The sequence below is a fragment of the Colletotrichum fioriniae genome (assembly GCF_027942845.1).
Source record: "Colletotrichum fioriniae strain IMI 355084 chromosome Unknown scaffold_9, whole genome shotgun sequence".
Classification (NCBI taxonomy): domain Eukaryota; kingdom Fungi; phylum Ascomycota; class Sordariomycetes; order Glomerellales; family Glomerellaceae; genus Colletotrichum; species Colletotrichum fioriniae.
In genome coordinates this window covers 2,066,456-2,092,426 of record NW_027076845.1, presented here as the reverse complement: position 1 = coordinate 2,092,426, position 25,971 = coordinate 2,066,456, and the positions used below count along the sequence as shown (strand labels likewise).

General features: G+C 52.9%; 7 protein-coding genes across 7 annotated transcripts; 2 read left to right on the top strand and 5 right to left on the bottom strand.

Moving 5' to 3' along the window:
* Window positions 1–237: 237 nt before the first annotated feature.
* N0V96_007991 (uncharacterized protein) lies at window positions 238–2,393 on the bottom strand (the record flags this gene model as incomplete). The annotated part of the gene is made up of 2 exons (XM_053194380.2): window positions 238–2,026; window positions 2,083–2,393. The coding sequence occupies 2 exons, from the start codon at window positions 2,391–2,393 to the stop codon at window positions 238–240; spliced, it is 2,100 nt and encodes a 699-aa protein (XP_053048230.2).
* A 2,091-nt stretch (window positions 2,394–4,484) lies between these two features.
* Window positions 4,485–6,052, bottom strand: POP2 (CCR4-NOT core DEDD RNase subunit; the record flags this gene model as incomplete). The annotated part of the gene is made up of 2 exons (XM_053194379.2): window positions 4,485–5,537; window positions 5,597–6,052. 2 exons carry the CDS (start codon window positions 6,050–6,052, stop codon window positions 4,485–4,487), a joined length of 1,509 nt encoding a protein of 502 aa, XP_053048229.1.
* A 649-nt stretch (window positions 6,053–6,701) lies between these two features.
* On the top strand, window positions 6,702–7,038 carry N0V96_007989 (uncharacterized protein; the record flags this gene model as incomplete). The annotated part of the gene is made up of 2 exons (XM_053194378.1): window positions 6,702–6,802; window positions 6,870–7,038. 2 exons carry the CDS (start codon window positions 6,702–6,704, stop codon window positions 7,036–7,038), a joined length of 270 nt encoding a protein of 89 aa, XP_053048228.1.
* A 1,205-nt stretch (window positions 7,039–8,243) lies between these two features.
* Window positions 8,244–9,374, bottom strand: N0V96_007988 (uncharacterized protein; the record flags this gene model as incomplete). The annotated part of the gene is made up of 1 exon (XM_053194377.1): window positions 8,244–9,374. The coding sequence occupies one exon, from the start codon at window positions 9,372–9,374 to the stop codon at window positions 8,244–8,246; it is 1,131 nt and encodes a 376-aa protein (XP_053048227.1).
* Window positions 9,375–13,287: 3,913 nt separating this feature from the next.
* On the bottom strand, window positions 13,288–14,257 carry TIF6 (Eukaryotic translation initiation factor 6; the record flags this gene model as incomplete). The annotated part of the gene is made up of 3 exons (XM_053194376.1): window positions 13,288–13,834; window positions 13,936–14,094; window positions 14,223–14,257. 3 exons carry the CDS (start codon window positions 14,255–14,257, stop codon window positions 13,288–13,290), a joined length of 741 nt encoding a protein of 246 aa, XP_053048226.1.
* An 863-nt stretch (window positions 14,258–15,120) lies between these two features.
* On the bottom strand, window positions 15,121–18,493 carry N0V96_007986 (uncharacterized protein; the record flags this gene model as incomplete). The annotated part of the gene is made up of 4 exons (XM_065758179.1): window positions 15,121–15,571; window positions 15,639–15,653; window positions 15,700–15,910; window positions 16,225–18,493. 4 exons carry the CDS (start codon window positions 18,491–18,493, stop codon window positions 15,121–15,123), a joined length of 2,946 nt encoding a protein of 981 aa, XP_065613321.1.
* A 2,294-nt stretch (window positions 18,494–20,787) lies between these two features.
* N0V96_007985 (uncharacterized protein) lies at window positions 20,788–23,757 on the top strand (the record flags this gene model as incomplete). The annotated part of the gene is made up of 7 exons (XM_053194374.2): window positions 20,788–21,010; window positions 21,098–21,477; window positions 21,530–22,666; window positions 22,716–23,048; window positions 23,102–23,485; window positions 23,536–23,646; window positions 23,698–23,757. 7 exons carry the CDS (start codon window positions 20,788–20,790, stop codon window positions 23,755–23,757), a joined length of 2,628 nt encoding a protein of 875 aa, XP_053048224.2.
* Window positions 23,758–25,971: the final 2,214 nt, after the last annotated feature.

The following is a 25,971-nucleotide window of genomic DNA, read 5'->3' as shown; positions in this document are numbered from 1 at the left end:
GGACAGGTGCTGGGTCTCGCGCCGCTATTAAACCATTCTATTTACCCCTGCCCATTAGGTCCTTTGGGTGACGACCGTATTCCAAAGTCCCGGGCGCGGGAACATCAAGCCAAAACTCCTAACGATGCGTTCTCCCCAGCTCTTGGTAGAGACTCCAAATTTCGTGCAACGTGGTGATACTCAAAAGCAACAAAGGAAAACAAAGGACATCCATCTGTCTGCTGTCCGCGGCAGAAATCACAGCCGGACTCGTCCTTCGCTACTACCACCGCCACCGAACCAGCGTCGAATGTCAGACTCGACCCCACCGCCGCTACCACTGCCGCTACCGTTTCCTGGCTCGTCATCATCGCCACCCATCCACTTGGGTTTCTTGATGTCTTGAAACCACTGCGGAGGCTCAAAAGTGTCCATCGTGTTCTTCATCCGGTGACCCAGAGACTCAAAAAAGTTCTGGTCCTCCTCCGGCTCATCACGGTACGGCCTGTTTCGGGACGATTGGCCTGGCTGGCGATTAGTAGTGGCCCGCACAGGAGACCTTGCTGGAGAGGATGCCAGGCCGTTGCGCCCGCCGGGAATCGTCAGGACAGGAGCGGATCTCCCGCCCGATTCCAGTCTAGCGAAAGCCTCTTCGCGACGACGCAAGGCAGAGTTGCCGCCCAGTTCGCGCTCGATGAGATCGCGACCTTCCCTCCATGACCCTGTGCCAAAGACCCGTCCGTCGCCATTCTCGTCGTCGTCATCGATGAACTCGCCGCCGAAGCCAAACATGCGCTTGACCTTCCCGTATAAGCCAAATAGAGTGGCCGCCACTGGGAGCAGTACAAAAACGGGGAAGAGGTAGTCTGCCCAGCGGCCCAACGGGGTAAAGTTGACCAACGTTCCGAGGAAGCCATAGAATCGCGTCTTCTTGTAGATTTCGCCAGACAGGAAAGTCATAAAGTTGTATGATAGAGGAACGCTGAGCTTCGCAACTTGTCCAGAGTACCAAAATGCTGATTCATAAGCCGTATTGCGCTTTACGAGCGCACGCCCGCGCCAAGTCTTCACCTCCGTCATGGTGATAAAAGTGGCCGCACACATATAAAGAAGCCAGAGAACCGAAATGAGTTGACCAGCGAAACCGACTTGGCCCTTCTCACCAACCCAATGATGGACAACGGTCAGACGAATGACGGACAGCTGAGGGAACGCGGCCTTGACCAGTTCAGACCAGATGATCAAAACTGAAGCGGCTGCCAGAAACACGCCCAAAGCGATGCAGGCATAAGGCTCAAAGTGGTAGTAGTAAATGTATCTGGAGTACGGTGTGTGGACGGTGAATCGATCCCAGAACCCGGCGTGGGGCGAAGGGGCGGCGAATATCAACTTCTTGGAGGCGGCAGAGTCGAGGATTGCTTGCGTGTCAGAGGCATCCTTCAATAAATCGTTCCACTCGTTCACGTAACGGGACCGCGTGTGCCGGGCTCGCATCAGTTTCCTAGACAAGTCCGCCATGAACTTTTCTGTGATAACGGTCGGCAGGGCGCGCGTGTCGCCCACCACGGTGCGCGGCTGGGATTCGGGCATGTTGGCGCTTTCCACGAGCTCGTCGATCCACTCGCTGAATTTGACTGCGCTGCCGGTCTTCCGACGGCCGAGCTCCGATACGTGCAATTCGACGTCCTCCAGGTTCAGCAGGGAATCCTCCATCTTTTCGTATAATTTCGGTGCACGGATTTGTAGTCGACGCAGTCTTCCGCTAATAGATGCGTATCGAAGCAGTCGCCGGGGTACAGAGACCAAACCGTGTCCCATGAGATAGATCGCAAAAACCAAGCCGTAGAAATATGCGAGTGCCATGAAGGAGGCTTTAAACTCGAAGGCGCCAACACCGTATCTGGCGAAAAGGTACGTGAGGCCGATAGCAGCAGTTCCAAACACCATCGCATGGTATTGCGCATTCTGACGGAGTGAGTACTTGAGACTATCTTGGGGTTCGCGGTAGCCGGAGTCGGAGTATTCGCCAAGGATGGGAAGGATGAACCTGGAACACACGTTTAGCAAAATGGCCAAAGGGAACTACTCCAGCGAGCCACGCACCATGTCAGGGCGAAAGTGAGCCAGTAAGTTATCCTCCACGACACCAGCAGCAATCGCTGGGGGAGCCAGATACCGCGCGTGGCCTCATCGTCGGTCCTAGCGCTTGAAGCCAAATCGATCGGAACGAGCAGTACCATGCACGCGGGCAGCCATAATGCGAAGAAGATCGGAACCAGGTAGAAGGCGGGAGTCGTTCGTAGCGGTAGGAAATGGCGCAGAATCAGTAGGACGATGACGGAAATGACGAGGAGCGCAAGGAGCGCAAAGATTTCCGATGGTACCGGCGACGAGGCGCTCACGACGTGGAACATTGTGTCGTGGTCGAGACAGCGTCCATGAGGCGCTGCTTTTCCAACTTGTATCGGTCTTTCGAAGGTTGTCGTCGCAGGTGTCGTATTCCTTTTGTTGTGGTAAAAATAAAAAGAATTTCGTCGGGTGGGAAGGCTTCGTAATGCGCGCCGGAAGACGGGGGAAAGATCTGTAGGCTTCGGAAGACTCTCCAAGAAAGCGCATGCGCACCCTCTACGGATAGGAATGTTTTGACACAGGGGATCGGACTACAATCTACGAGGACCAGGTCATGTGCACGGACCCGGGGTGTTGGAAGGTCCGCAAACGAGCGGGTTTACGTCATCTGCACTGCACTCGCAGGTGTCCACCTTGTGTTCTTCGCTCCAGTTTAATTGATGAAGACCTTCCAGGTCCCAGTCTTCGCTCCCGGCAGATCCGCTTTTTCTCCTGAAGCGGCCGTTCTAGGCGCGGGATTGTACTTCAGATCAAGCTCCATTCCCTGCCTGCTATCGTAAGATAGAGGTAGTCGTAGAGGCGATGGGTTGAGTTTTCGTATTCTGTTCGGTTTCCATCCAATGCCCTGAGCAACACGATATTCTCGTTCCTCTGTATTGACCTCGGAGACTATGTTTAAGCCGCTCAACAGGGTATACTATTTCCAGGAGCCTGCCTGTTTGGTAATGTAATTGACATCTTTAGAGACAGTAGATGTTTCAGTGCCATATTTGCTTTCACTTCTTGGAGAAATTCACTTTGAAGCCATGTTGATCCACCATTTCGAAACAATACATCCCCATAGTAGTTGAACTGGAGACAACTAAATCGAGTCATCACAGTTGCTCAGAATCGATTCCGATAATCGTTCACCTCGACAACCCAATTTAAAACACAGGCTCCCTTAGTTTCGGTCATCAGTAAGAACGAGCACTAGAGCTTGATGGACAGCAAGTTGGTTTCAGCATTTGCTTAGGTATGCAAGTACGGCTTATACGCATCGTCTTCTGTTTCCCATCTCAAGCAAAACAACCGACTTCAAGGTAGGTATAACATTTGGTGTTTGAGTATATGCTTAAATCATCACAATACTCTCATCTTGTGGAAGTAACTCAACGTAAGTAGCCTACGCCTCGTACAGGTGGTAACATCTTCAGAGAGGTTATCGACAAGTGAGAACCATGTCAACACCATTGAGGGATGTTGTCTCGCAGACTTATGAGATAAGGCAGGTAGGTAGTCATCAAGTCACTATCCCGTCGTCAACCCGCCCTGGTCGAAGCTCATCCCGACCAGGAAAAGTCCTCGATAGACTACGAGAGTCACCACAAACCCCTTTGAAGCCAACTCACTTTTTATACAAACAATCGCATCCAAGTCTTCTAGCAAAAGTGTAAATAACCATACTTGCATCTGAATTCCAGTTGTTCCCCCAGTTGCCTCCCTAATCCAGGATATTCACAATAACAATACATGTGTAAGGAGTAAGTATTTCATGCGCTCGTACTCTCTCTCACTTTGACACCACCACCCAGCTCGGGACGCTCTCTCTTCCATTGCCATCTAGAACACCAGATCTTTCCTTCTTGCTCCTTTTCGCGACCCTCGCCGACTCCCAACCGAGGCGTACTGAGAAATTTGTAGTCAAATCCCGATGCCCTTACCCCCCCAACCGTCATCCAGATGAAAAAGCCTTAAACCCGACCCGTTACCGCCGCCGCCGCCGTCCTAGCTTACGGGATGTGATGCTGGAACCAAAGGGGGAAACCCCTTCCCCCAATCCCCAACTCCAGAACGCAATCACCGCATAAACAGACCGGAGAGAGAGAAAACATTGAAACAGAATAAATCTTTTTTGTCGTGAAGAACGAGCCTTTTACTCCCAGCGACTATGAGCTTTTCCACTGAAAGAATAAGGCAGGGTGATGCAGGGGAGCGAACTCTTTCACGTTCCCACCAATGTATAGACAAAGTATGCAAAACCAAAAGCCAGCGTCACGTTAAACCACCTCGGGAAGCAAGTCACCATGGCCAGCCCGCCCAAAAGAAGTCCAACGTGCGCCATATGATTTCCTTGCCCACGCAACCTCAGTCAGGAGTGGTAGAGACATGAAAGTTTACCTGGCGCCCCCAAAGGCAAAGTTGCCAAAGACCCCGCCTCCCCCGCCTGGGGTCATTGGTCCCATGGAGATGCCATTGGTGTTGTGTGCTTGCGCGGCAGGCGTGCTCGCGAGACCGACACTGCCGGTATTGGGCGTACTCGGCCCCCCGTTGTGCTGACCATTAGGGCCGTTATTTTGCGCCGAATCTTGGTTGCCACCGTTGTTACCAAATGGCAATCTCTCCAACACCAGGAGCTCCGGGATACCCAAGCCCCAGACCTTGCCCACATGCTCTTCAGGAATCTCTCCGTTAAAGATCTTGTCGCGCATCTGGAAAAAGACCTTGCCCGTGAGCAAGGAGTCTGAGCCGGCCTGGTGCGCATTTCCCACGCGCTTAATCTTGAGGGAATCGGCGATATTCTCGAGGCCAGACTTGTGCTCAAACTTCTGGAGGATATCGGCGCTGCTAGGATCGCTGGGGGTAAGGAGTCCAGAGTTGTGAAGTCGGATGGCGTGCTTCATCAGATGCTTGACGTCGTAAGCCGACGGGAAATACAGCTTCATGACTTGGTCAAAGTCCGATTCGTCGTTGGGAAGGTCGTTGCAGGTCAGCAACTTGGTAAGGTAGCCAAAGTCGTAGCCTCCGTGGAAGGAGATCCACTTCACGTTGTCAAAGCAAACGAGACCGGATGGGATGAGGAGGGAAGCGAATTCGTGAGGATCGATACCGTCTCTCTCGAGGGACGCAAAGTCGATTCCGGCACTCGATAATGACTCGATCGACTTCTCGTTATACATGTCGTCCTTAACGGAGAACTTGAAGTTGAACTGCCACGCGTATGGGAACGGCCCTTGCGACGCCGCTCTCCGTTGAGCAGCACTTAGCTCGATGTCTTGCTGCGAGTTTGGTCTTGCTGGCGGCGTCTCGCCATCCTCATTGAAGAGCGTCAGTCCGATCTGAATGACCTTGAGCATGTCGACGTTGGTGCGCAGACACTGGTAGTGGTAGTCACTCTTTCCTCTGAAAGAGCCCATTGGCCGTGACACGACGCCTGGGAATTCCGTGTCCTGTGATGTGTCCTGTCAGCAGCAATTCATGATACCGAATACCTTGCATATCTTCTAACCATAGCAATGTACGGGTACTTGTCGACGAGCTCCCGTAGTACCGCCATCTCCTCGTGAAGGTTGTGTTTCCACACCTCCCTTATTCTCCCCTTGTTCTGCGTCGTCCGCGCCGGCGCCGCGCCGTGATCGAGCCCAAAGTTATGTTGTGGCTGCCCGTGCTGCTGCTGTTGCTGCAGGCTGGCCGCGTGCGCAAAGCCCATCCGCGCAGCATGGCTTCCGAGACCGGTGTCGGCGCCGAGGGGGAAGCCGCCATTCAGGCCGGGGGTACCGCCGAGGACATTTCCGTTCGTAGAGAAGGGGCTGATCTGAGCGGCGTTCGCGTTGAGGTAGGAAGGGTTTCCTCCTAGAGGGGGTCCATGATTCGGGCCGTGGCCTTGGGCGTGGGAGGGGAACTGCTGGTGGTATGGCGATATGGTGTTGGGCCCGCCAGGGAACCTAGGTAGCTGTGGCGGCATAACAGACTATGCCTCTCGAGAGGTTCGTACAGTAAAATCGGAAGTTCACCGTGTCGTCGGGCAAGGTCGCGTTGGGTTCTGAGGGGTTGTGGACGGTCCACGGCCCTGCATTTGCGTCTGGAGATACGAGTGAGGGACGGGGTGGTTGGCAGCACAGAAGCACCTTTGTTCTTCCCCGCCGATGGTCGGATTGGCTTGTTTTGAATGTACGAGAAGGGCGATAGTTTCGAGAAGGGATAATTCGTTGCGTTGGGTGATGCTTGCTGAGTGATGCTGATCGTCGTTCTGGGTTCGTGCGGAGCTAAAGCGCTGGCGAGAACGTCTGGTTATCTCGGATTTGGACAGAATGTGTGGATGAGGCCTGAAGGCTTGCTCTGGTTGACCGACCGTGGAGGACGAGGGGTGGTCTGTGCGAGACCACAGTCGGCCAGATACGTACCACGGTACTTTCCGCCGACAACATCTCAAAGATCTCCAATCAGCTTCGCCCCAACTCGACTGACCACCACCAAAGAGTCCATTGTTGTACGGCAAGACGACATTCACACAGCAATTATGCAGCCAACGAGGTAACTGTTCTCCAAAAAGCTCAATTGATATAGTGAGATGGTGAGCAGACGTCTGACGCCCATTTGACACCAGGTTAGCGATGGCGGCCGCCCGCGGCCAGAAGCCCAACATCACCGGCTTCGACATGAGAGCCTTCAAGGAGGCGGCCGGCCAGCCCAGATACGACCCCTGGGAGAGAGCGTGAGTGGCACTTAGCTGCGGAATGCCCGATGAACACCGCGTCATCCGCTGACGATGGAGACTACAGAGAGTCCTGGAGATACAAGGGCCCCTTCACGCGATTCAACCGGTTCAAGGGATCATTCCCCGGCCTCGGCATCGCGACCGTCGCCTTTGCCGGCTACTGCGCCTACGAGTACTTCTTCTTGACCGACGACCACCACCACGGCGATGCCCACGGAAAGGACCACCACTAGACTGCTCAATGGATTGGTTGTGGGGGAGACGGAGAAGGGGAATACTCCGCTGTACATGTACCTCTCGAACCGGCAGACCGGCTCGCTGGAAGGATTTAGATGAGGACGAATTTGGTTTTCCGCTGTCATGATATCGTGTGACTCTTGAAAGTGTTGTGAACAGCAGGCCTGGCTTTGGTACCGGAGGTTACCTGTGAATTTGCTTGCAGAGCGTTGCCACCTCCACTGGCGCATCAACCACTATTGGGGTCCAACCATCAGGTCGATAAGAAGCTGAAAGTCAAGGCTTCAATGATCTCACTAGTAATTGTGGTAGATACCGCGGTTGCTCTTCTTGTTTGTACGGCCACATGCTCCTCCCGGGTCGACGGAGAAGCTGGATGGGCACCTAGAAGCGGGCTACCACCTGCTTTCATCAGCACCAATCAGAGCACTAATTGTATGGTATACAAAACAGACTGAACAATAAAGCATGCCTGAAGGAGACCATATAAAAGGAGTCCAGTCTGGTCTTGATTGTCAGAAGCGGGCTGTCCCCAGACCCACCCAGCGGGCCAAAATGTACTCACGAAAGGAAGAGATGAGCAGGCTACTGGCCTCTGAATCTCAACCCTCAGCTTCGAGAACATACTTGACTTGCATTCTCCCGGTAAATTACAATGAACAACCACAGCAGAATCTACAAAAACCATTGCAACCACCTTTCTGCCCTCCCAAGACCACGTCCTCCTGGCACAGACACCCGTTTCAACCCATCATCCCATAATTCTCACCTGCCCTCTCTCTCACCCGTCCAAGCTTCCTTGGCCTTCTTCCTTTTCAACGCCAGCTTCCCAATCTGAGATTAGGTGTTTATATTCTTTTCCTTTTCGATATAACCCTATTACTCCCAAGTATTTGATCTTACCTGAAGAAGTCACTATAAAATGCGTGATGCGTGGATGCAAGAATGAAGGAAGTATTGCAGTAGCCAGACAGATTTCTTTCATTCTCTACCAAATCATCTACTAGTGACGAGGTATATGCTCCCGTGTCCGCTCTCAAAGATTTCAACAATGCCAGCTCATTGGTATCGGTTTGTCCCATTCATGTCCAAAGAAACTCCTTACTCAAGAAAAAAAAATAGGAAACCCAGAAAACGCCATTCATGCCGCGGATTGTAGCTCACGCGGTTGGGGGTATGCAGATCACACATGACGACACAGTCAGTCAAGTCTAAGCCCGTTGACGACGTCCAACGCACTGTCGACGCAAGTCTCCAGCTCCTCAACACGATGCTTCAATCCACGGTTCTCGTCTTTCAATAGACTGACCGTATCCCACGCGGCCCGCTGGTCCTGCCCGCGACAGTTCGAGCATGATGTCGCACCTCCCTCTTCTTTCGCGGCGTCGCCTGTAACCCCTCTCATAAGTTTCTGGAAGACGCTCGCCTGCTGTGGCGACGGTTTTGATGTCGGCGGCGGCCGTGAGGTTCTCGGGGGGCCGAGCGAATTGGACTTTGATGGGGTTGCTGATGCCTCCGAAATACTGCCCTCGAACACGCTAGGTGCGGCGGTGGTAGGACTTCGTGACCTCGAGAAAACGCTGGCATCCTCAACACTCTCTTCGTCCGTGTCGAATCCCGCGCTCTTTCTCCACTTCCTCCTGGCCTGGTCCTCTTCGGCGCCAAGATCTTCAGATATCGATGACCCCTCGGAAATCGGACGATTCCTTTCACGCATCGCTCTCTCCTCTTGCCTGGCCTTCTTCTCCGCGTTCAGTTCAGTCATGAGCTGCTGCATCGACTGTTCCTGCTCGGCCACCTTGGTTGCCATGTTTTCTAGTTGGACCTTGAGGTGTTGGATTCGTGTGTCCGCCTCATCATTTTCTTCGTTTTGAGCGTCCTTTTCGACTCGTAGTTCTATCAAGGCGGCGTTTTGTCTTTGATAGGCGGTTTGGAACTTTGTTAGTAGGCCAACGGCTGTAGCCTCTAGGTTTTTGAAGGCTGCAGGCGAGAAGGCGTCTCTGTGAGTCGGAGATGTAGGAGGGAACAGCGCTTCCTGGATGTTCAAAGACAATAACTCTTCATCCTGCTGTGGGCTGACTTGGGTCGGGGTGTTCTTGGAGAAGGGTGAGCTGAAGAAGGCGAACCGTGATGTACTTGGCGAAACTCCTTTGGGTGTCGTCTCCGTTGAGCCGGTTTGTCTTCTGCGTAGCCTGTTCGTAGGCGTCCCCTCTATCGTATCGTCGTTCGTCTTGGCTTCCTCTGTATTGTTGGGAGATCCACCTAGCCAGCCGCTCAGTATGCCTCCTCGAGTGGTATCTGAAGGCTTCCTGCTATCTCCCGTGAGAGGCATATTGACCGACAAGGGGCGGCCAGACCCTCGCTCAAGGGATGGCGAGAAGGTGACCTGTGGGACGGAGTTGCTGGTAGAAGGGAAATTTGGAACAGAGTGCTGTCTCTGGTGACCAGAGTGTAGTCGAGGAAAGCTTCGATCGGCTCCAGACGAGCTAATGCGACACGGCTCGGGCTGGACAGGCGGGTTGGTGTTTAAGGCAGCACCGGGGGTAGCGCTCGGGGAAGCAGGATCGTCTTCTGGATCAACGCTCTCAGGCCCATGTGCACGGCGTAGAGTTTGAGTCTTGTCCATTCCAGAGGACTCGGTTGGGCGTGGGAAAGACATCGGGGAGTCGGGTGTGGAGGCGGCGGCGTGACGGCTTAGCATGATAAGTTAATGTTTCGTGTGGGACGGGCAATATGTGTCTCCCAGCTTGAGTCTAGCTATACGGCCGGGGGTATCGCGGGCTTGGGTTGGCAGCCAGACCAGGAACGTAAATGGATCGACTCGGGCCACAAATAACGAAAGGGGAGGGGCGGACGTCGCGAGCTAGGAGCAACCTAGAGTCAAGACGGACTTTTCGAGGGAAGAGCGTTGGAACTTTAGGGTGGTCGGCTGGTGGTGGTCGCCCGCTCGGTAGGGATGGATCGAGCTGGGAGCCTGGGACAAAGGGTAGTGCGAGTCTGCGAGACTTTTTGGCGTGATGAGATGCCAGGTCCCCCTGCAAGCGAGAATGAAGAGCGTCGGTCGGACTAGGGAAAGTTGACAGGCGACGGACGGTCAAGCACAACTCGCATGAACCTCTTGTTGGAATCGATGAAGACGGCCCTTGGGTGCCCGGTCCTTGCAGACTTGCAGTATAGTGAGGTCGCACAGGGATGGTCGCACAGAAAGTAAAGGTGCGCAACCAGCCGTAGATCGTGAACAAAGTGACGAGAGCGTTCGGCTTGGAAGGCGTCGGCGGCGCGGGATGCTGTAAGCCGTCGAAGCTGTCAAAGTCGCAGGTGAGTACACGACTGCGCTTGTGGCTGAGGGCTAGTCGCGACTATCCCGATCCAAGGCTTTATGATATTGATATTCGGGATGCTTCCTCCAATGTTATGACTATGCAAACGTGTCGGGGGGTCGCTCTGTACGAAGTATAGTACAGGCATAAAAAAGCGGAGATATTGGGGTGCTCTGTTCAGTGTTGGATACCGGTCAAAGGAAATGTGATAATACGAGTGGATGGACGAGCCTCCGAGTCAGCATGGGCGTACAGATAGGCAAACGCCGTTTCGTTTCGATTTGTACGTAAGTATCCGTAGTTGCGTGAGGTGCTCCGTAGGGATGGATATCAGACCGCAAGTATCCGTCAGTGTTGAGGCAGGCGTGCGAGGGAGGTGACAAAGAGTACAGCGCGACAGTCGTGAGGCTGCATATAGTCGGTACAATGTATCCGTGTTATGTGCAGATGTCGAAGAAACGGGGAAGACCCCAGGTTTGACACAGACACAGAGAAAAAAAGGTGTGTCTGTTCCCACGAGGCCGGCGCTGCAGGGGGCTTCGACGTTATGACGGCGAGTGACGGAGAGGGAAAAAGCAAATAGCCTTGATTTTCCCCTTTCGATGTGCACAGAAGTGAGGAAAGAGAAATGGAAGATTCAGATCGACAGCCACCAAGACTAAGGAGAGAAAATAAAAGGAACGCCGGGAGGTCCCTGATAAACAAACCGTAGGACCTGGGCAGGAGGCGACGACGTGGGCGACGTCAACATCCAGCAATTGGCGGTGGTTGGGCGGTCTCCATCCCGTCTCCAGCAACTTGGCCGTGGGACCCGTCGACCCGATCACCATTTGGGCAGTGAAAAGCGGACCGGCAGCGAGGTCCAGGCTTGTAGGTCCAGACTTTGTGGCTCTGTGACTCTGAGCAGCGAAGTGAGGCGGCCCTGCAATCGCCATCCAGTGCGTCGTCACTTGACCATGCTAGGTATGCCAACGGGCAACACTCTCTCTCTCGCCTTCCGCCATTTCTCAAACCGTCCAACGCACCGCTGGTTCCCGAACGCTCTTCCCCAATTGATGGTCTTTTCCCTTCCTCTTCTTTTTTTTATGGAGCACGTACCACACGTCCTCCCAAGGTCTGTGCAATCGAAGGTACCTTTCTCTTGGACCCTGGAAATCGCATTGCAACTCGACAAAAAAACCACCAGATGATTCCTCACCACTTTGTTGTGACTCTGGCTTGTGCTTTCCAACCGTGCCCATGACCGTGCCCCGAGAGGCTTGACATCTGAAAGTCCCGATGAGATGTAGACAGGCACAAACACATAACTCCCTCAAAGTGTACTACCTGCTTGTGTATCTAAGCAATAGAGCCATTCCAACCCCCGCCTAGGAATAACAATCGGGTGCCTTCATCTACCGGAAGATCGGCGTCTAGAGTCCGTCCTCGCAGATCTTCGACACCGAGCCTGGAATGCAACCCCAAACCAGTGAAACTTCCAACCGTCCCGAGCTCCCGAATTCCAACTTCGGCGCATATCCCATATATGTAAATCACTAGATAGTGTTATACAGTCAAGTCTAACTACGAACAATCCTCAAAGGGGTCAAAACAGGTAGGCGAGTCAACCTTGGTACCCGCCAGAAACGTAGAATCCTACAGGCTGCGAAAATACGTAGTACCTAGGTAGGGAGATAAAACCAACGACGGCTCAAACCCGCCCTTCCTCCTCCATCCCGCCACGCTCAGACATGCATATAAAAAAGAACCACCAATACTGCATTCCACATTCCACATCCCAAATAGAAAAGACGCCTCAACCGCCACGGTCCATAAACATCACGCGCTTCCCATGCTCCCTTCCTAACCTAGGCAGTACCGACGCAGCCTAATTCATCCCCCCATCCCCCCGTGTGAAATCCCTTGTCTCGTCTGAATATACAAAGAAAAACACACATTCAGCGTCGATAACCGACGGAACATCTCAACTTCTCAAGTACGAGACTCGCACTAGAAGACCCTTTCTCTCACACCCCCCAATTCTGTTGTAGTACGTGGCTGGGCTGAGTCGTGAATACCTGAATCACTCCCATAGTCGAGACCAGAATTCCGTAGTACCCAGCAAATCAAAAGCCTAATCCTCCTTCTCTCTTTCTCTCTCTCTCTCTCTCTCTCTCTCTCTCTCTCTCCCTCTTGAGCCTTCCGCACGCATCATTCTTACTCGACCTTGCTTGTGTTAGTTTTCCCCTCTGCCGATGGCCCCCCTCTCCCTAGCCAGTCAAAGCTTGTTGTTCTTTCCAGACACCTAGTCAGAGATGCTTAAGACGCGGGGAGGGGGACTGGAACTCTGACGACGAAAGGAAAACAGGCACATGCGAAATTTGATAGGCTCCTTCGTTGCAAGGCGGTTAGTTCAGCTCAAAAGGCAAAACAATAGCAATGGAACGCTGGGTTGTGATTCGCTCTTTCGCGGACAATAATCGTCATGACTTAGGACTTCCTGCTCGGGAAACAATACGCACGCGGAATCGCATTCGCTGTTTGAGTTTCTTCAAACTTGAATATCAAGGTTCGTGGTTAGCTTTATTTTTCCTCCGGGGAATAGATCTCATCTGAGCTACACCGAAGCCTGTCCATCATCACCAGTATGGCATTCGTTAATTTTCGCAATCACAGCCTCGATGCGTCGGGAAGCCAGCTAGCACAACAAGATTGAACAAGATTGGGTTCCAAGTGCCCACGTGGGGCTTTTATTCATGCCGGCCATACAGATACATCTGTACTGTACTGAGTGAACCCAAACCCGGCTCACGAGAAGAGCCTACCAAACCATGCTCAACCCAATAAGTGGTATCCCAAACCAACGAAAAACCGACCCAGAAAGTACTCCTGCAGCCAACCGCTCAACATGCAGCTCTCCCTTCCCCCACAGGACCAATCCTTTCTTTAGTAGAAAGACTCGACCATGGTGTCCTTGAGCTTCGTGTTGACGTTGTCCGGACCCAGGCCCTCGCCCAGTCTGAATACACTCTCGATAACACTGAGTTCCGTCGCCGTGGTGTCCAGGCCGGTCACGGCCATCCAGTCGTTGACGACCATACCCGAACCGACAACGTTGCTACCACGGTTGACACTGCCGGCCACGAGGGGCACCTGCAGCAAACTCGACAGCTCGTCCTGATCTTGAATCGACGTCTTGGGATGCACGAGACCGCCCTGGTTCGTGAGCGACATGTACGAGCCGACGAGCACGTTGTCGGCAATGGTCTGGCGGAACACCTCGACGCCGAGTACGTCGGCGATAATCTCCTCCGTCTCGCGCTCCAGGTCTGGGTGGATGAGGGCGATGTGGTCGTTAGCAACAATGACGTTGCCGAGGGCGGAAAGGCGCTCCTCTATTCTTTGGATGCGAACTTCATCTGGCAAGCTATTCCGGAGGTGTTGGAGCTCCTGATCGGACGTTGTGTTGGGAACCAAAAGACCCTTGCGGTTGCTAGAAGTCAAGGCCAGTCAGCAAAACTTGAGCTCTCGACTGGTTGCGGGGCCGTATGCCAAACGCAAGACCCCCCAAAGGATCCATCGCTTGTTGCTTACCCAGCTGTTAACCGGCCGATGATGCGAACACCGGCGATGCTTGCCCTGCAGATAGGGATGACACCCTGCAACTCGGCCTCGAATACGCTGTAGAAGTTCTCGCTGGCACCCGGGGCGACGAGGGCGTAAGAGTTGGTGAGAGTTGCAAAGCAACCAATTCTAAAAAGAAGCAAAAGGTCTCGCGTCAGCACATCTGGTTCTATGCAAGAAGTATCGCGGAGTGCGCGGGCTGTTGGAGCAAAAGCGTGCAGCACAATGGCGGGGTCGATCCGGCGGGGTTCTCTTACTCGTTGGAATTCTCGAATTGCGCGCGCACCGCCATGATTGTGGTTGTTTCGGGGGATACTCGATTACTGATTGTTGGGGTTTTGAAGGTGATGTGACTTTTACGGCTATAAAGGCTCGTAAAAGATGCTTCGTTCGTGAAAAGAGGAAAAACCCTTGGCGCGGTCGTGTGGAAAAATTGTCGTTCGTCAAGGATCTTGTCGTGAGGGTGGTGTTGGTGATGGAATTTTTGCAGTGGCGGAAGTCGCAATTAATAAAAAGCGACAATCGATAGAGAGCAAGGGTGGGGCAATTGCCTTAGCTCACCTCAGGTCGACCGCTGCTGCCAGTCCACTGCTCAGCACCAGTTCTCTACCACACTCAATGGGCCCTGCCTTCTCCGTTCTGGGCTTTCAGGTTTGCTTTCCATTGAGGGAGGGGCGCCGGGCAGTGCGGGGCACACCGAGCGAGCTGTGTGGACCCTGATTCGCCTCAAACCGTCCGGGCTGTACAAAAAGAGTCAATTGTCGCTGTATGGCTGATGAGTCACTCCGCATCAGAACCGCACTACCTCACATTTCCCCGGTTCCTATTACAAACCAAGCAAAAGCCTGCCCTTTCAAGGTCCCTTTCCGCTGCGGCTGCATTGCCACTGTGACTCTTCGTCCTAATCCTGCAATCTTGCAGTCTAGAGTCGGATAGTCTTTGCTCAGGCTAACATAGCTGGCCGTTAGACCGTTGATACCCTGCCGCAGCAATATACAATTGATGAATAGCAGGTGTATCATCTCTCACCGTTTGAATCATCTCATCAGTCACAGTCATAGCATTCATCAATGCATTGTGTTATTATTATGCTAAGCAGGCTCTTTGGGCTCGCTGTCTGCCAATTTCCTTCAATCAGCTCCCTTGACTCCCTCCTTACGTCTTTTTGTGCTGGGTCAAAAACTCGTCTAAATCAACATGTATCCGTAACCCCTTGGATGACATCGTATTGAAAACGGACCGCAGCTCAAACTCGTCCATCACGCTAACAAGTGTCGTATAGGCCTCGAGTGCCAGCTCCTTTGACCACGGACAATGGCGAAGACCTCGGAAGAACACATCCTTTGCCTTGGACCTAAGCTGTTGCCTCGCGTAGCTGAACTTGATGTAGCATCGCCAGAGATCGGGATTGGACCTGCATGTTGGGCTGTCTAGTGCCCGCTCAAAGGCTGCTTGTGTGGAGTACACGTTGCCCCTCTGTAGCTCATATCGAATCGCAAAGACACGGTTGCTAATGCTGTCATTGGCGTTCGTGAGAGCGACTTTTCGGAGGATGTCACGAACAGGGTCGTCAATGCCGAACGTGGTTGACGCCCAAGAGAACAGGCTCAAGAAGCTTGTGTTGCGTGGAAACAATTCAATGCACTGACTGAGCTGATCTCGCAAATACGCACGTCGGAATGGCCTGCCTTGATGTTAGCCTCGAAACATTTGGAGGAGTTGGGACATGCTTACCCTCGGCTTGCATGGTGGTAAAGAAGCCTCGCAGCGACTTGAAGAAGTCTCTCATGCGTCGACGACTTGGCATGACCTTGAGCACACAATTCTGAAGACGCGGTCCAGATTCTCTCCATCGCAGCCGAGACACTTCCTTGCGCCTCTGATGTAGGCTCAGATCCTTCCTGTGCTGTGAGGTAGGCCAGCAATGCCAAGCTCTCCGCGGTAGCTATAGCATCATTGAGCTGCTTCGTAGACATTTGATGCTCCAGAGTAGCTGATAATGATTGATTTACCTTGAGAAGTTGTGAAGGAGAGGGCGTGATTGCAAGGGCATTTCTCCAGGACTCATCTGCCGCAGCACAGATACGCACCAAGGCTTGAGCATTATTCCCTCCGTGGAGCTCCAGCCAAGCCCAGGTATTCCATAACATTGATCCATCGACGTTATTGAAGGTCTGGTAGATGATCATTAGAGCCTGGTCAATAAAATGGACATTGATGCAGTATGAGCACTTACGGTAATCAAGCCGGTCGCTGAACCGACAACTTGGAGACCTATTCCCGCGTTGCCGTTGGAAAATTCGGCGAGAGCATAAGCATTGTATAGCCTGAGATTCGAGGGGTCTTGCTTGATGAGAGCCTTTGCGCGTTTCTTGGTGTTACTGGGATCATTGACGACTTCAATGGCCAGAGAGTATTCGGCCAGTTCCTGACGGCTGCTCGACTTCAGCAGCAACCGAAGAGCATTGGAGACAGTAGCTATGGTGACGGGTCCATCAGACTCTTTGGATGTACTGGTCCATCCGGAAAACGGCGAAAACCATCCGGGGCCAGCAAATAGCAAGTCAGCCGACAGTGCGTACCGAGATGCATCTTGCTTGAATGTCGGAACTCTCTTGGTCTCATCTAGAATGTCGGGTTCGTTGGGCCTTTGAAGCACGTCCTTCTCAAGTAGCCTCATATTGCTCATGATCACTGTGTCGTTCTCTGCAGCTTCCGTCCAGTCACTGGTCCGGAACGCAGTGGGCAAACCGCAGAAGAGCAGGAAAGCATCAACTAGAGGCCTCCAAAGTGAGGGTATGATCTCTGACGGGATCACAAATAGTAACTCCTCAATGTCCGAGAACATAACAACACGGTAAGGATCATCCTCGAGGACATCGTCTGTAGCTCGTGCCGGGTTCCTTGAGTTCGTCGCTCGAAGCTTTTCCGTTGCACCCCAGGACTTGTACACGTCTCGCGACTTGGGGACAGTATCGTCGTCTGTGCGGGGTTCTGGAGGGTCAACAACGCCATCCATCTGGACGTAGTGGTTCCAGCCGAGGGCATTGTCTTCTCCTATTCTTGGTGACTCGTCTTCCCAGAAGTCTTTGAACGAACTGACTATCTGTAGTTCTGCCATGGTGTCGCAGACCGCTGGCCGTTGTAGGTTTAGTTCCAGGAGCGCTTGCCACGCTGCGACTGCGAGCTCACGGAAGCCAGCATCGTACATGAACCTGGTTGTCCTGAGAAAGACATAAACCATCTGCTCGTAGCGCTTAGTCTCTGCATTGCTTGCCAGGCGGCTTGGCCCGGGCGACACTGACACCATGGCTTGCTTGTAGACGGTCTGTAATCGGTCGACCATCAGGACTTTTATGTCGTTGTACTGGAACGCAACCAAATTCGCAAGTTTGTAGTCAATTCTAGCCTTCCACAGACAAAAGCTATCATCGTGCTTCTTTGCCAAATCCGCCCAGCGGCTCTCGAGCTTTGAGGAGGACCAAACCTGTGCTGCTTCCAGCATCAAGCCAAGGAAGAGCCGTTCTTCGTCTTCGAGCTTCTTTGCGTGAGATAGGGCAGACTCGAACATTGATATTTTGATTTCTGCAAAGCTGTGAACCTCGGCTTTGGTGGCATCTCGGTCCAGGCTCCCGCCCGAATTCAGTAGCACGTCTTGGTGATTGATCAGTTCAAACCAGGCTTCAATGTCTCCAGGATGCTCCTTGACCCGGCGGGACAGTTGGATCGACCGTTGCCTCAGGGGATCATCGGACCCAACGTCGAACTCGCCATCTTCGGCATCTGAATCGAAGTCGATATCGCTGTCAGAAAATTCATGAGCCTTGGCCTTGCCTTTGATCGATCTGTACGCCGTCTTCTCGTCCTCTGATGATCCCGGCTCCTCGGCACGCTGTCGCTTCGATGACTTGCTCAGTGGAACAAAGTCCTCCTCAACAAGATGTGCATCGGTGCCACTGGGACTGCTGCGTACGCGTATACGTAACGGCTTTGCACGGTGAGTCTTGGATTGGAAAAGAACTCGATCTCGCAGTGTCGAGGTTCCCTCTCCCGGCTGTTGAATACTGAAGCGCTCCTGCGGACCGTCTCGATGGATGTACAGATATCCACCAGAGCCAAGGACTCGTCCGCGGCCACTGCGGCGGTACAGGGGTACACGAGAACGATCATTGCCGCCGTATCTTCTGATTAAGGGGTCGCCCTTTTTGTCAAAGAAGAAATGGCCATCGCCGGGCTTGTCTTTCAGAAGGGGTGCTACCTCGACTCTCTTGACCAGAGCTCGTTCTTGGCTGGGACTGCGACTCGGACTTCGTTTGCGATGTTGCCGACGATGCTCGGATTCATGCTTCGAACGGTCATTGTGACGCCAAGACTCATGACGAGCTCGTTCTTCTTTAGGCCTCTCTTCTCTATCTCTCTTCCGGTCGCGGGAACGTTCACTTGAAGAAGTTGGTGCTGCTGCCGGGACTTTGGGTTTGAACGACGAGAACTTCGGCACCGTCAACTTTTTATCCCCAGGTTCCGACATATCGACGACGCCGGTCCGCAGCTCACCGAATCATGATTAGCACCCAGGGTGAACTCGATGCCGTGGCTGCCTGCTAATGTAAGCGGCCGACTGGGAGCACGCCGTAAAGTCCAATTGCGCCAAGTTGATATGCGTGGTGTACTTTGACGGCACTTGGCTACGGTGATGAACTACCTAGAAGGACGTCAAGGATACCGTGGCGCGCGTCGCGTTGTCGGCTTGACGGTGGCGGAAACGGGCAATTGTCGGTACTGGAATAGAAACGTGGGGGTTTGGCAGTGATCGACCTCACGCATAAGGTAGAAACTAGAATACATAACACAACCTTATTCGAACGGTAGCAGCCACGCAGCGTCGCGACACCTCACCGTTAAAGAAACCAGGGCACGTGTGGCTTACGGAGCTACGGCTGGTATTGAGCGCCTTCGACGGTACGGAAAACTGGGCACTGGCACCGTGGCATGTGATTGGCTTGCTCGTCTTATGTAAGGCACCTGGGGTTCACTCTGTCTCTGCGAGTGGAAGGACCACGAAAACCGGACCAGGCCCAGGATCTTGGTTCTAATGGGCCTCGGCTCTGTTTCTGAATCCAATTATTCGGAAACGAGGACTAAACGGATCGACCGGTCTGCTTGAAAATAGATGACAGGCAGGAACGGCGATGGCGATGGGTTTGATTGCGTTGGTGTCGTTGTTGATGAGGGTGTCATGTCTTAATCTGACCGACACTGGCTGACTCCTCTTGGGACTAATATAGTGTCAGTCAACATAGGATTAACGCCAAAGCAATCGAAGCACCACACCAAGCTGGAGGGTTGGATGGTTGGATGAAGGATGGGCAGAGTTCGGAACATTCCAGGATGGGGACGTGGAGAGCGACCCGTGACCGAAGACTTGAGGCACTGGAACGGGACAAGGGTGGGATTCGGGATTGACAGTTGCTTGACTCACGCACCTTGCAGACGTGGGATTGGATACGGATTGCACTCGGAATGATGCCCTGGAGGAAGGCGGTATGGAGGATAAGTTGGCATCGGCGCACCGCACGTTGGTAAGTAAGCACGGTGAAATACCTTATACCTTAGGTATGTGCCTTCGGTGCCATCCAGGATGAAAAAAGGCGGTGGAAGGGAGCGGGCAAAAATGGATGAATGGGGGGGGTTTTGGCAATGGAGGAACAATACGTACTCCGTACTTACCTTAGGTAGTGAAAAAGAATGAGGGACGGCCGCAATGGTGCAATCTCAGGGTCCTCGGTCGATCTGACCGTTTCGGCGGGAAATGCGCTAGGCGTCGGCCAATTACTGCGTCTAAATGTCTTACAGAGGCATCCACCCTAAGGGTCACCCGGTGCAAATGACCTCAGAGCCAAGAGCGCCCTCCCACCGCTACGAATTATTTACACACTTTGCGGCACTGCCAAACTGTTCAAGGTGGATCACGCTCTTCCAACTTACCGCGCGTGCCCCCGGCGCAATAACGGTGCACAGCCCAACCTGGCCAACCTTCGGTGTCCCTTGGGGGGCATTCGGGAAAGTGGATGGGCGACAGCTCCATCTCGAGGCCTGCCGCACCTTCTAGCACACGTCTGGGTATTTCGTGCTACGAATAGGTAGGACTACGAAACTATCGGGGCACATTTCTTTGCCTCGCGGCTCTCTCTCCAGCTTCTTTTCAAGTAGATGGCTACTTTTCTTCTTTTCCCCTAAACATCCTCCTCCTCCTCCTTCTTTTTCGTCTTTCCCACCCTCCAGTGTTCTCCCCCGGCCCCGCCGTGTACACACCCGGCGACGCAGTATACACGCCAAGGAACATGTCTCGCCCGCGATAGTCATCCGCCTACACGTTTCGTCGCATCTGACACCGAACCCCACGTCGTGATCCTGTCTCCCGCCTCCCCGAACCTTGCGCTTGCTGTCCTCAAGGTTGTCTGCAGCCTTGGAACTTGGAACACCTACGAAGTTCACTAGGTTCACGTGCTAAAACTTCAGCTTGCTTCAACCTAAAACCATCCAGCTTGCTTGTCAGGACAGCCTTCCTTTCGAGGCTTCCGATGCTACCCCTGATCATCGTTTTCCAAAGCCCAGAGCCTAGACTACTTGACTGCGTCGAATGCTATCCCATCTTTGTTGAAAGCTGCAAGCTTCCGCTCTTTTGCCAACTAACAGCAACCTTGCCTGGCCTGCCGCCAAAAGTTGCTGCTTGAGTCGAAACATTCAGGATTCGAAACAAACTCCAGAACTCAAACGGTTCGAGCCGTCTTCACACACACCTACTGCGTAGTCAGCCCAATTATGGCGGAATTACCGGACGACAACGCGCCTTCGGGCCCTCCCTCACCGATGAGTACGCGACGACCGAGATTCGACTCTCGGAGAAGCTCGGTCGGAGGAGAGCCGGATGAGCGCTCCCCTCTGCTTCTGGGTGGCGCAAGATCAAGAAGACGCCTTCAACAATCCGGTCCGGAGAGCCCAAAGTATCTGACTCCGGGCCTGTCGAGAAATCATAGCACTGCCGGTATGTTGTCCCCATGTTTTCACATGCTGCGTCTGTACCAGGAAACCGAGAATCCAAAAAGGCTAACCTGTACCCTCGCTATCCCAGGAAGCATCAGAAGTTTACACCACAGTCGCAACCCGTCCCTGGGCCAGCGCCTCTCACATGCCTTCTCCGACTTTCCCGATCCGATGAGCGAGTCGAAACGGTCAATACAACCCAACGAGCGCGTATGGTACGATCAGTTTACATCCACCGACTGGGTCCATGATAATATCATAGATGCCCACCGAGTCAAGGCTCTGAAGATGCGCAAGGACTTTCGGGGAAGGTCATATGCCATCTTCGACGCCTCTCAAGGATGGATTTTGAGTGCACTATGCGGCTTCGTTGTCGCCCTTGTCGCCTACGTAGTCAACTTATCGGAAGCGACTGTCTTCGATTATAAGTACGGATATTGTGCGCGGGGCTGGTACATTAGCGAGAGAGTATGTTTTACTGCACCCAAGGACTTTCAGAAGATGCTAACGTTATATATAGAATTGCTGTCCAAAGCAAGGCCCTTGCGAAGATTGGCGGACCTGGTCAGAGGTCCTGAGGTTTTGGCCATTTGGAGATGTAGGCACCGAATTCACCATCTACTTGGTTGGATGCGTCGTCTTGGCAGGTATCGCCTGTGCCATGACTTTGACCACAAAGACCGTGGTGCCCTCGGCATATCGGATGACGACGTTCGACGAAAACCTCGCGGCAGAGCTTGCGCCTTACGCAGACGAACCGACGAGCGACGAAAGCCCGACTCCCCCAGAAGTCGTTGAGGCGATTGAGGCCGCTGTACCTCCCCCAATGGTGTACTACTCTGCTGCCGGAAGTGGAGTGGCCGAAGTGCGTGTCATTCTTAGTGGTTTCGTCTTGCACGGTTTTCTTGGTGTGAAAACCTTGGTAATCAAGTCTGCCGCGCTCATTCTCAGTGTGGCGTCTGGCCTCAGTCTCGGCAAAGAAGGCCCTTACGTGCACATTGCTACCTGCATTGGCAACATTGCTTGCCGCCTCTTTTCCAAGTACGACAAGAACGATGCCAAGAGGCGCGAGGTGTTGTCTGCAGCTGCAGCTGCAGGTGTGGCCGTCGCTTTTGGCGCTCCTCTAGGAGGTGTCCTCTTCGGTCTCGAGGAAGTCTCATATTTCTTCCCAGCGAAGACGCTCTTCCGCACCTTTTTCTGCTGCATCGTGGCCGCACTATCGCTCAAGTTTCTCAACCCCTACGGCACACACAAGATTGTAATGTTCCAAGTCAAGTATGTGGCAGATTGGCACTACTTTGAGATCGTCTTCTACATTGTCATTGGCATCCTCGGTGGTGCTGCTGGTGCTCTTTTCATCAAAGCCTCTAAGCACTGGGCCAAATCGTTCAGGAGAATCACTTTCATCAAGACGTATCCAATGCTCGAGGTACTTCTGGTTGCTGTCGTTACCGGCATCATGAGTTATTGGAACGTCCACACAAAACAGCCTGTTGCCAAGCTGATGCTTAACCTTGCGGCCCCATGTCATGACGGCTCCGATCGCGAAGATTATGGACTTTGCCCGACCGCTATGAAGGACATTCCACCTGTGCTCCTCAGCCTTTTCACTGCGTTTCTCATCAAGGGTTTCTTGACGATCATCACGTTTGGCATTGTAGGTACTTCCATTCCTCAACTTGATCACAACTCTAACACCCTCTCAGAAAGTTCCTGCTGGTATCTACGTTCCGTCCATGGTGGTCGGTGGTCTCATGGGCAGACTTGTCGGCCATGTGGTGCAGTACATGGTTTTGCTTTGGCCCGACTTTGGATTGTGGGGTGCATGTGCCGCGAAGGAGGCGGGATCCTGCATCCAGCCCGGAGTGTACGGTCTCATTGCTGCTGGATCAACCATGTGCGGTGTAACCCGACTCTCTGTGACACTTGCCGTCATTCTGTTCGAGCTTACCGGCAGCTTGGATTATGTTCTACCGTTCTCTCTGGCCATTCTTGTGGCCAAGTGGACTGCGGACGCCATTGAGCCAAACAGTATCTACGTAAGTTACAGAAATGCGCTGAGTTTGGGTGGCTACTGATTTGATTATGATAGGACCTTCTGACGAACATGAACTCATACCCCTTCTTGGACAACAAGCACAAGCCCATTTTCACTTCGGATCTTGCCGACATCGTTCCTCGTGTCCGACGTGAACGTGTTATTGATATCAGTGCCTCTCCTGTGGTGTCTGCAGTCAGCCTTCGCAGCAAGTTGCAGACCCTCCACAGAGCTGGAGAGATTGATGGAGGTCTACCCATTATTCGGGACGGAATCCTCGTTGGCTTAATCCCCGCTCCAGACTTGGAATTTGCCCTCGATAATTTGGATGACGAAGCATCAAGCATGTGCTTGATGGCTCAAGTTGCAACCATTGAGGACTCTGATGATGATGATGGGGAGACGGACAAGACTGATTTCACCCCATACATCGACCCTGTAAGTAGCCACTCGACCTGGCGAGGGATATCAATGCTAATTGTCAACAGGCACCTGTAGCTTTGGACATGCGATCTCCCATGGATCTCGTTTACGAGTGTTTCGTCAAGCTGGGTCTGCGCTTCGTGTGTGTGCTGAAGAATGGACGTTACGCAGGAATGGTGTGTAAAATTATGATCTTTTGATGAGTTCGGTGGCTAACTTCATTTCAGGTACACAAGAAGAGCTTCGTAAGATACATGCGGGAGCTTGAGGAGAAGGAGGGCCACTGATCTAGTGTCCATTTCTGGAGCAACGAACCAGAGGAGTTTTTTTTGGCTCAGATCAATTTTGCATCACGTTTTTGCACCTTGCCAGCATTTTCACCTCCGACATATTTCGATATATTGTCAGAGACGGGGGAAGTCTGTTTTAGTTTTTGCATACCGCCCACGTTTCGATACTTGCGGCTTAGCGTTCCCTGGTCTGGCGTTCACATAATGTTTTTCTTTCACCTTCTTTCAACTACTGTCTCCTAGAGCATTCCTAGGTGGTCGACTGTGCTCGAACCTGGATATATAGCATTTTCTCTTTGGCTGGGAAAGAAGGACAGAATACTTGGGAAAGGCTAGATTGATTATTGTGCACATAAAGAGCATCGTCGCAACGAATGCGCGAAAGTAATTTCAGCGGACAGAGATACATTTCATGATCTTTCAAGACCACATTGATTGAAATACTTGCGATACGACAGGGCCGAATGGGCGTTTCAATCAACCGGCCAAAGTCCTCCACAGGCCGGGCAATGGCAAGTCATCCAAGGCGACCCTCGGCATCCGGCACGCATCCCCCCGGGCGCCGAAGTGGGGTCATCCATCCGGGTTCGAGCCGACCTGATCCAGTTTGGGCTTGTCGCCATCGGACAAAACAATTGCATTCGGAGCGGGAGGTTAATGCGAGTCCTGTGACTTTGCAATTTTAGTGCTCTTCGTTATACACTCAATCATGCAGGCAGTTCGTGCCGACGACGAGAGGGGGCGGAATTCAATCTTTTAGGTCCTAAGTTATGGCGCGAGAACCGGCAACGTTTCCCGGTTCCGGTCCTCCGGTCCTGTCATCGGCTGGTGGGCTTTTTGTTTCGGCGGAGCGCTAAGCGTAGTATAGATAGTCCCCAGATGTTCGCCCCTGGAGGTGGAGATGTTGGTTTCCACTTTGGGGGGGGGATTTATTCTCCATTCTTATCAAGGTATCTGTATCATTGGGGCTTCCTCTTATCGCCTGATGTGTGTGTATGATTGCAGTACAACGGATCCTCGCCGAGGGGTCGGGGGATCTATTGAGAGGATGATATCACTAAATCCGGGGGAAAGAGGATTGATGTGGCGAAAAGTAGTTGAAAATGCTCATGAGGCTGAAGATGTGGCAAAGACGGCATAAAAGTCCAACATGAAGGCGATTGGAGGCGATTGCGCGCAAAGCGAACCGATTGGGCGAAATCTGGGGTACGTTCACCGCGGTAGCGCGCTTCCTGTGCCCAGGAGGACAAGAAGATACCTGCTGCACCCAAGCTCCAACAGCGTTTCGTCGTATCAGGATGAACATGGCCGAGCTTCTTGCCTTGTAACGAATGCATGCTACCTACCACCTACCGAATGTGTTGATTCTTGGAACCAAAGGGCATGTCTTCCCGAGTGTAATGTTCTCAGATCTGAAGATTACCTACTTAATGTGATAAGTTTTTGCCTATTCACGCCGTTTACGCGAGCCGCTGCTGGCTTGCCGCAGGTTATCTACGAGGGGAGTAAGGTACTTGGGGGAAGAGAAGGTGGTGGCGGCGTAAACGGCGTAAATTACCCCTCCAAACCAAGGCCCGTGTGTAAGGCAAGGTACCTCAGCAAGGCAGTGTGTCACTGCTATGTGTGTGTGAGGTCAGGCCCAAGGACCCCAGCTTTCAATCTGCCCCGCATTTCCCTCGACTGGCACGTAATCTTGGCAGGTCTCCCCGTCATTGCATTCGCTGGGAGTTGAGAGACCTTGCCGGACTTGCATTAGCTACCTTACCTTAGCCCTTCGTGCCAGCTCCTTCCCCTCCGTACTACATATACTAGATAGGCAAGGTAGCTGAGGAAGTGGCGCTCGGTCTGGTCGTTGCGGTCAGGAAACCCAAGGGCAAAGGTACCTTACCTCGACTCAACACCGGACCAGGGGACCAAAGCTCAAAACAAGACACATCCGTACTACATACGCTACTGCTGCAGCTGCTACTATCTATCTAAGGTGTATCCGTACTTGCTCTCCACCACCGGCAACGGCAACGCGGCGTCGAGTTACGTTAGATTATACAAGTGATAAGCCGCTGCCACCCGTAATCTATAAACTTGGTCCCCCCCGCCTCGCAGGACATTGTTTACAGCCTTCCTTCTTCTCTTTGCTCATCTTTCTTTTGCGATTGACCAATTGATACCCCTCTCTTCCCTCCTGCCCCTCCGATATCGCACAAAGCTTCC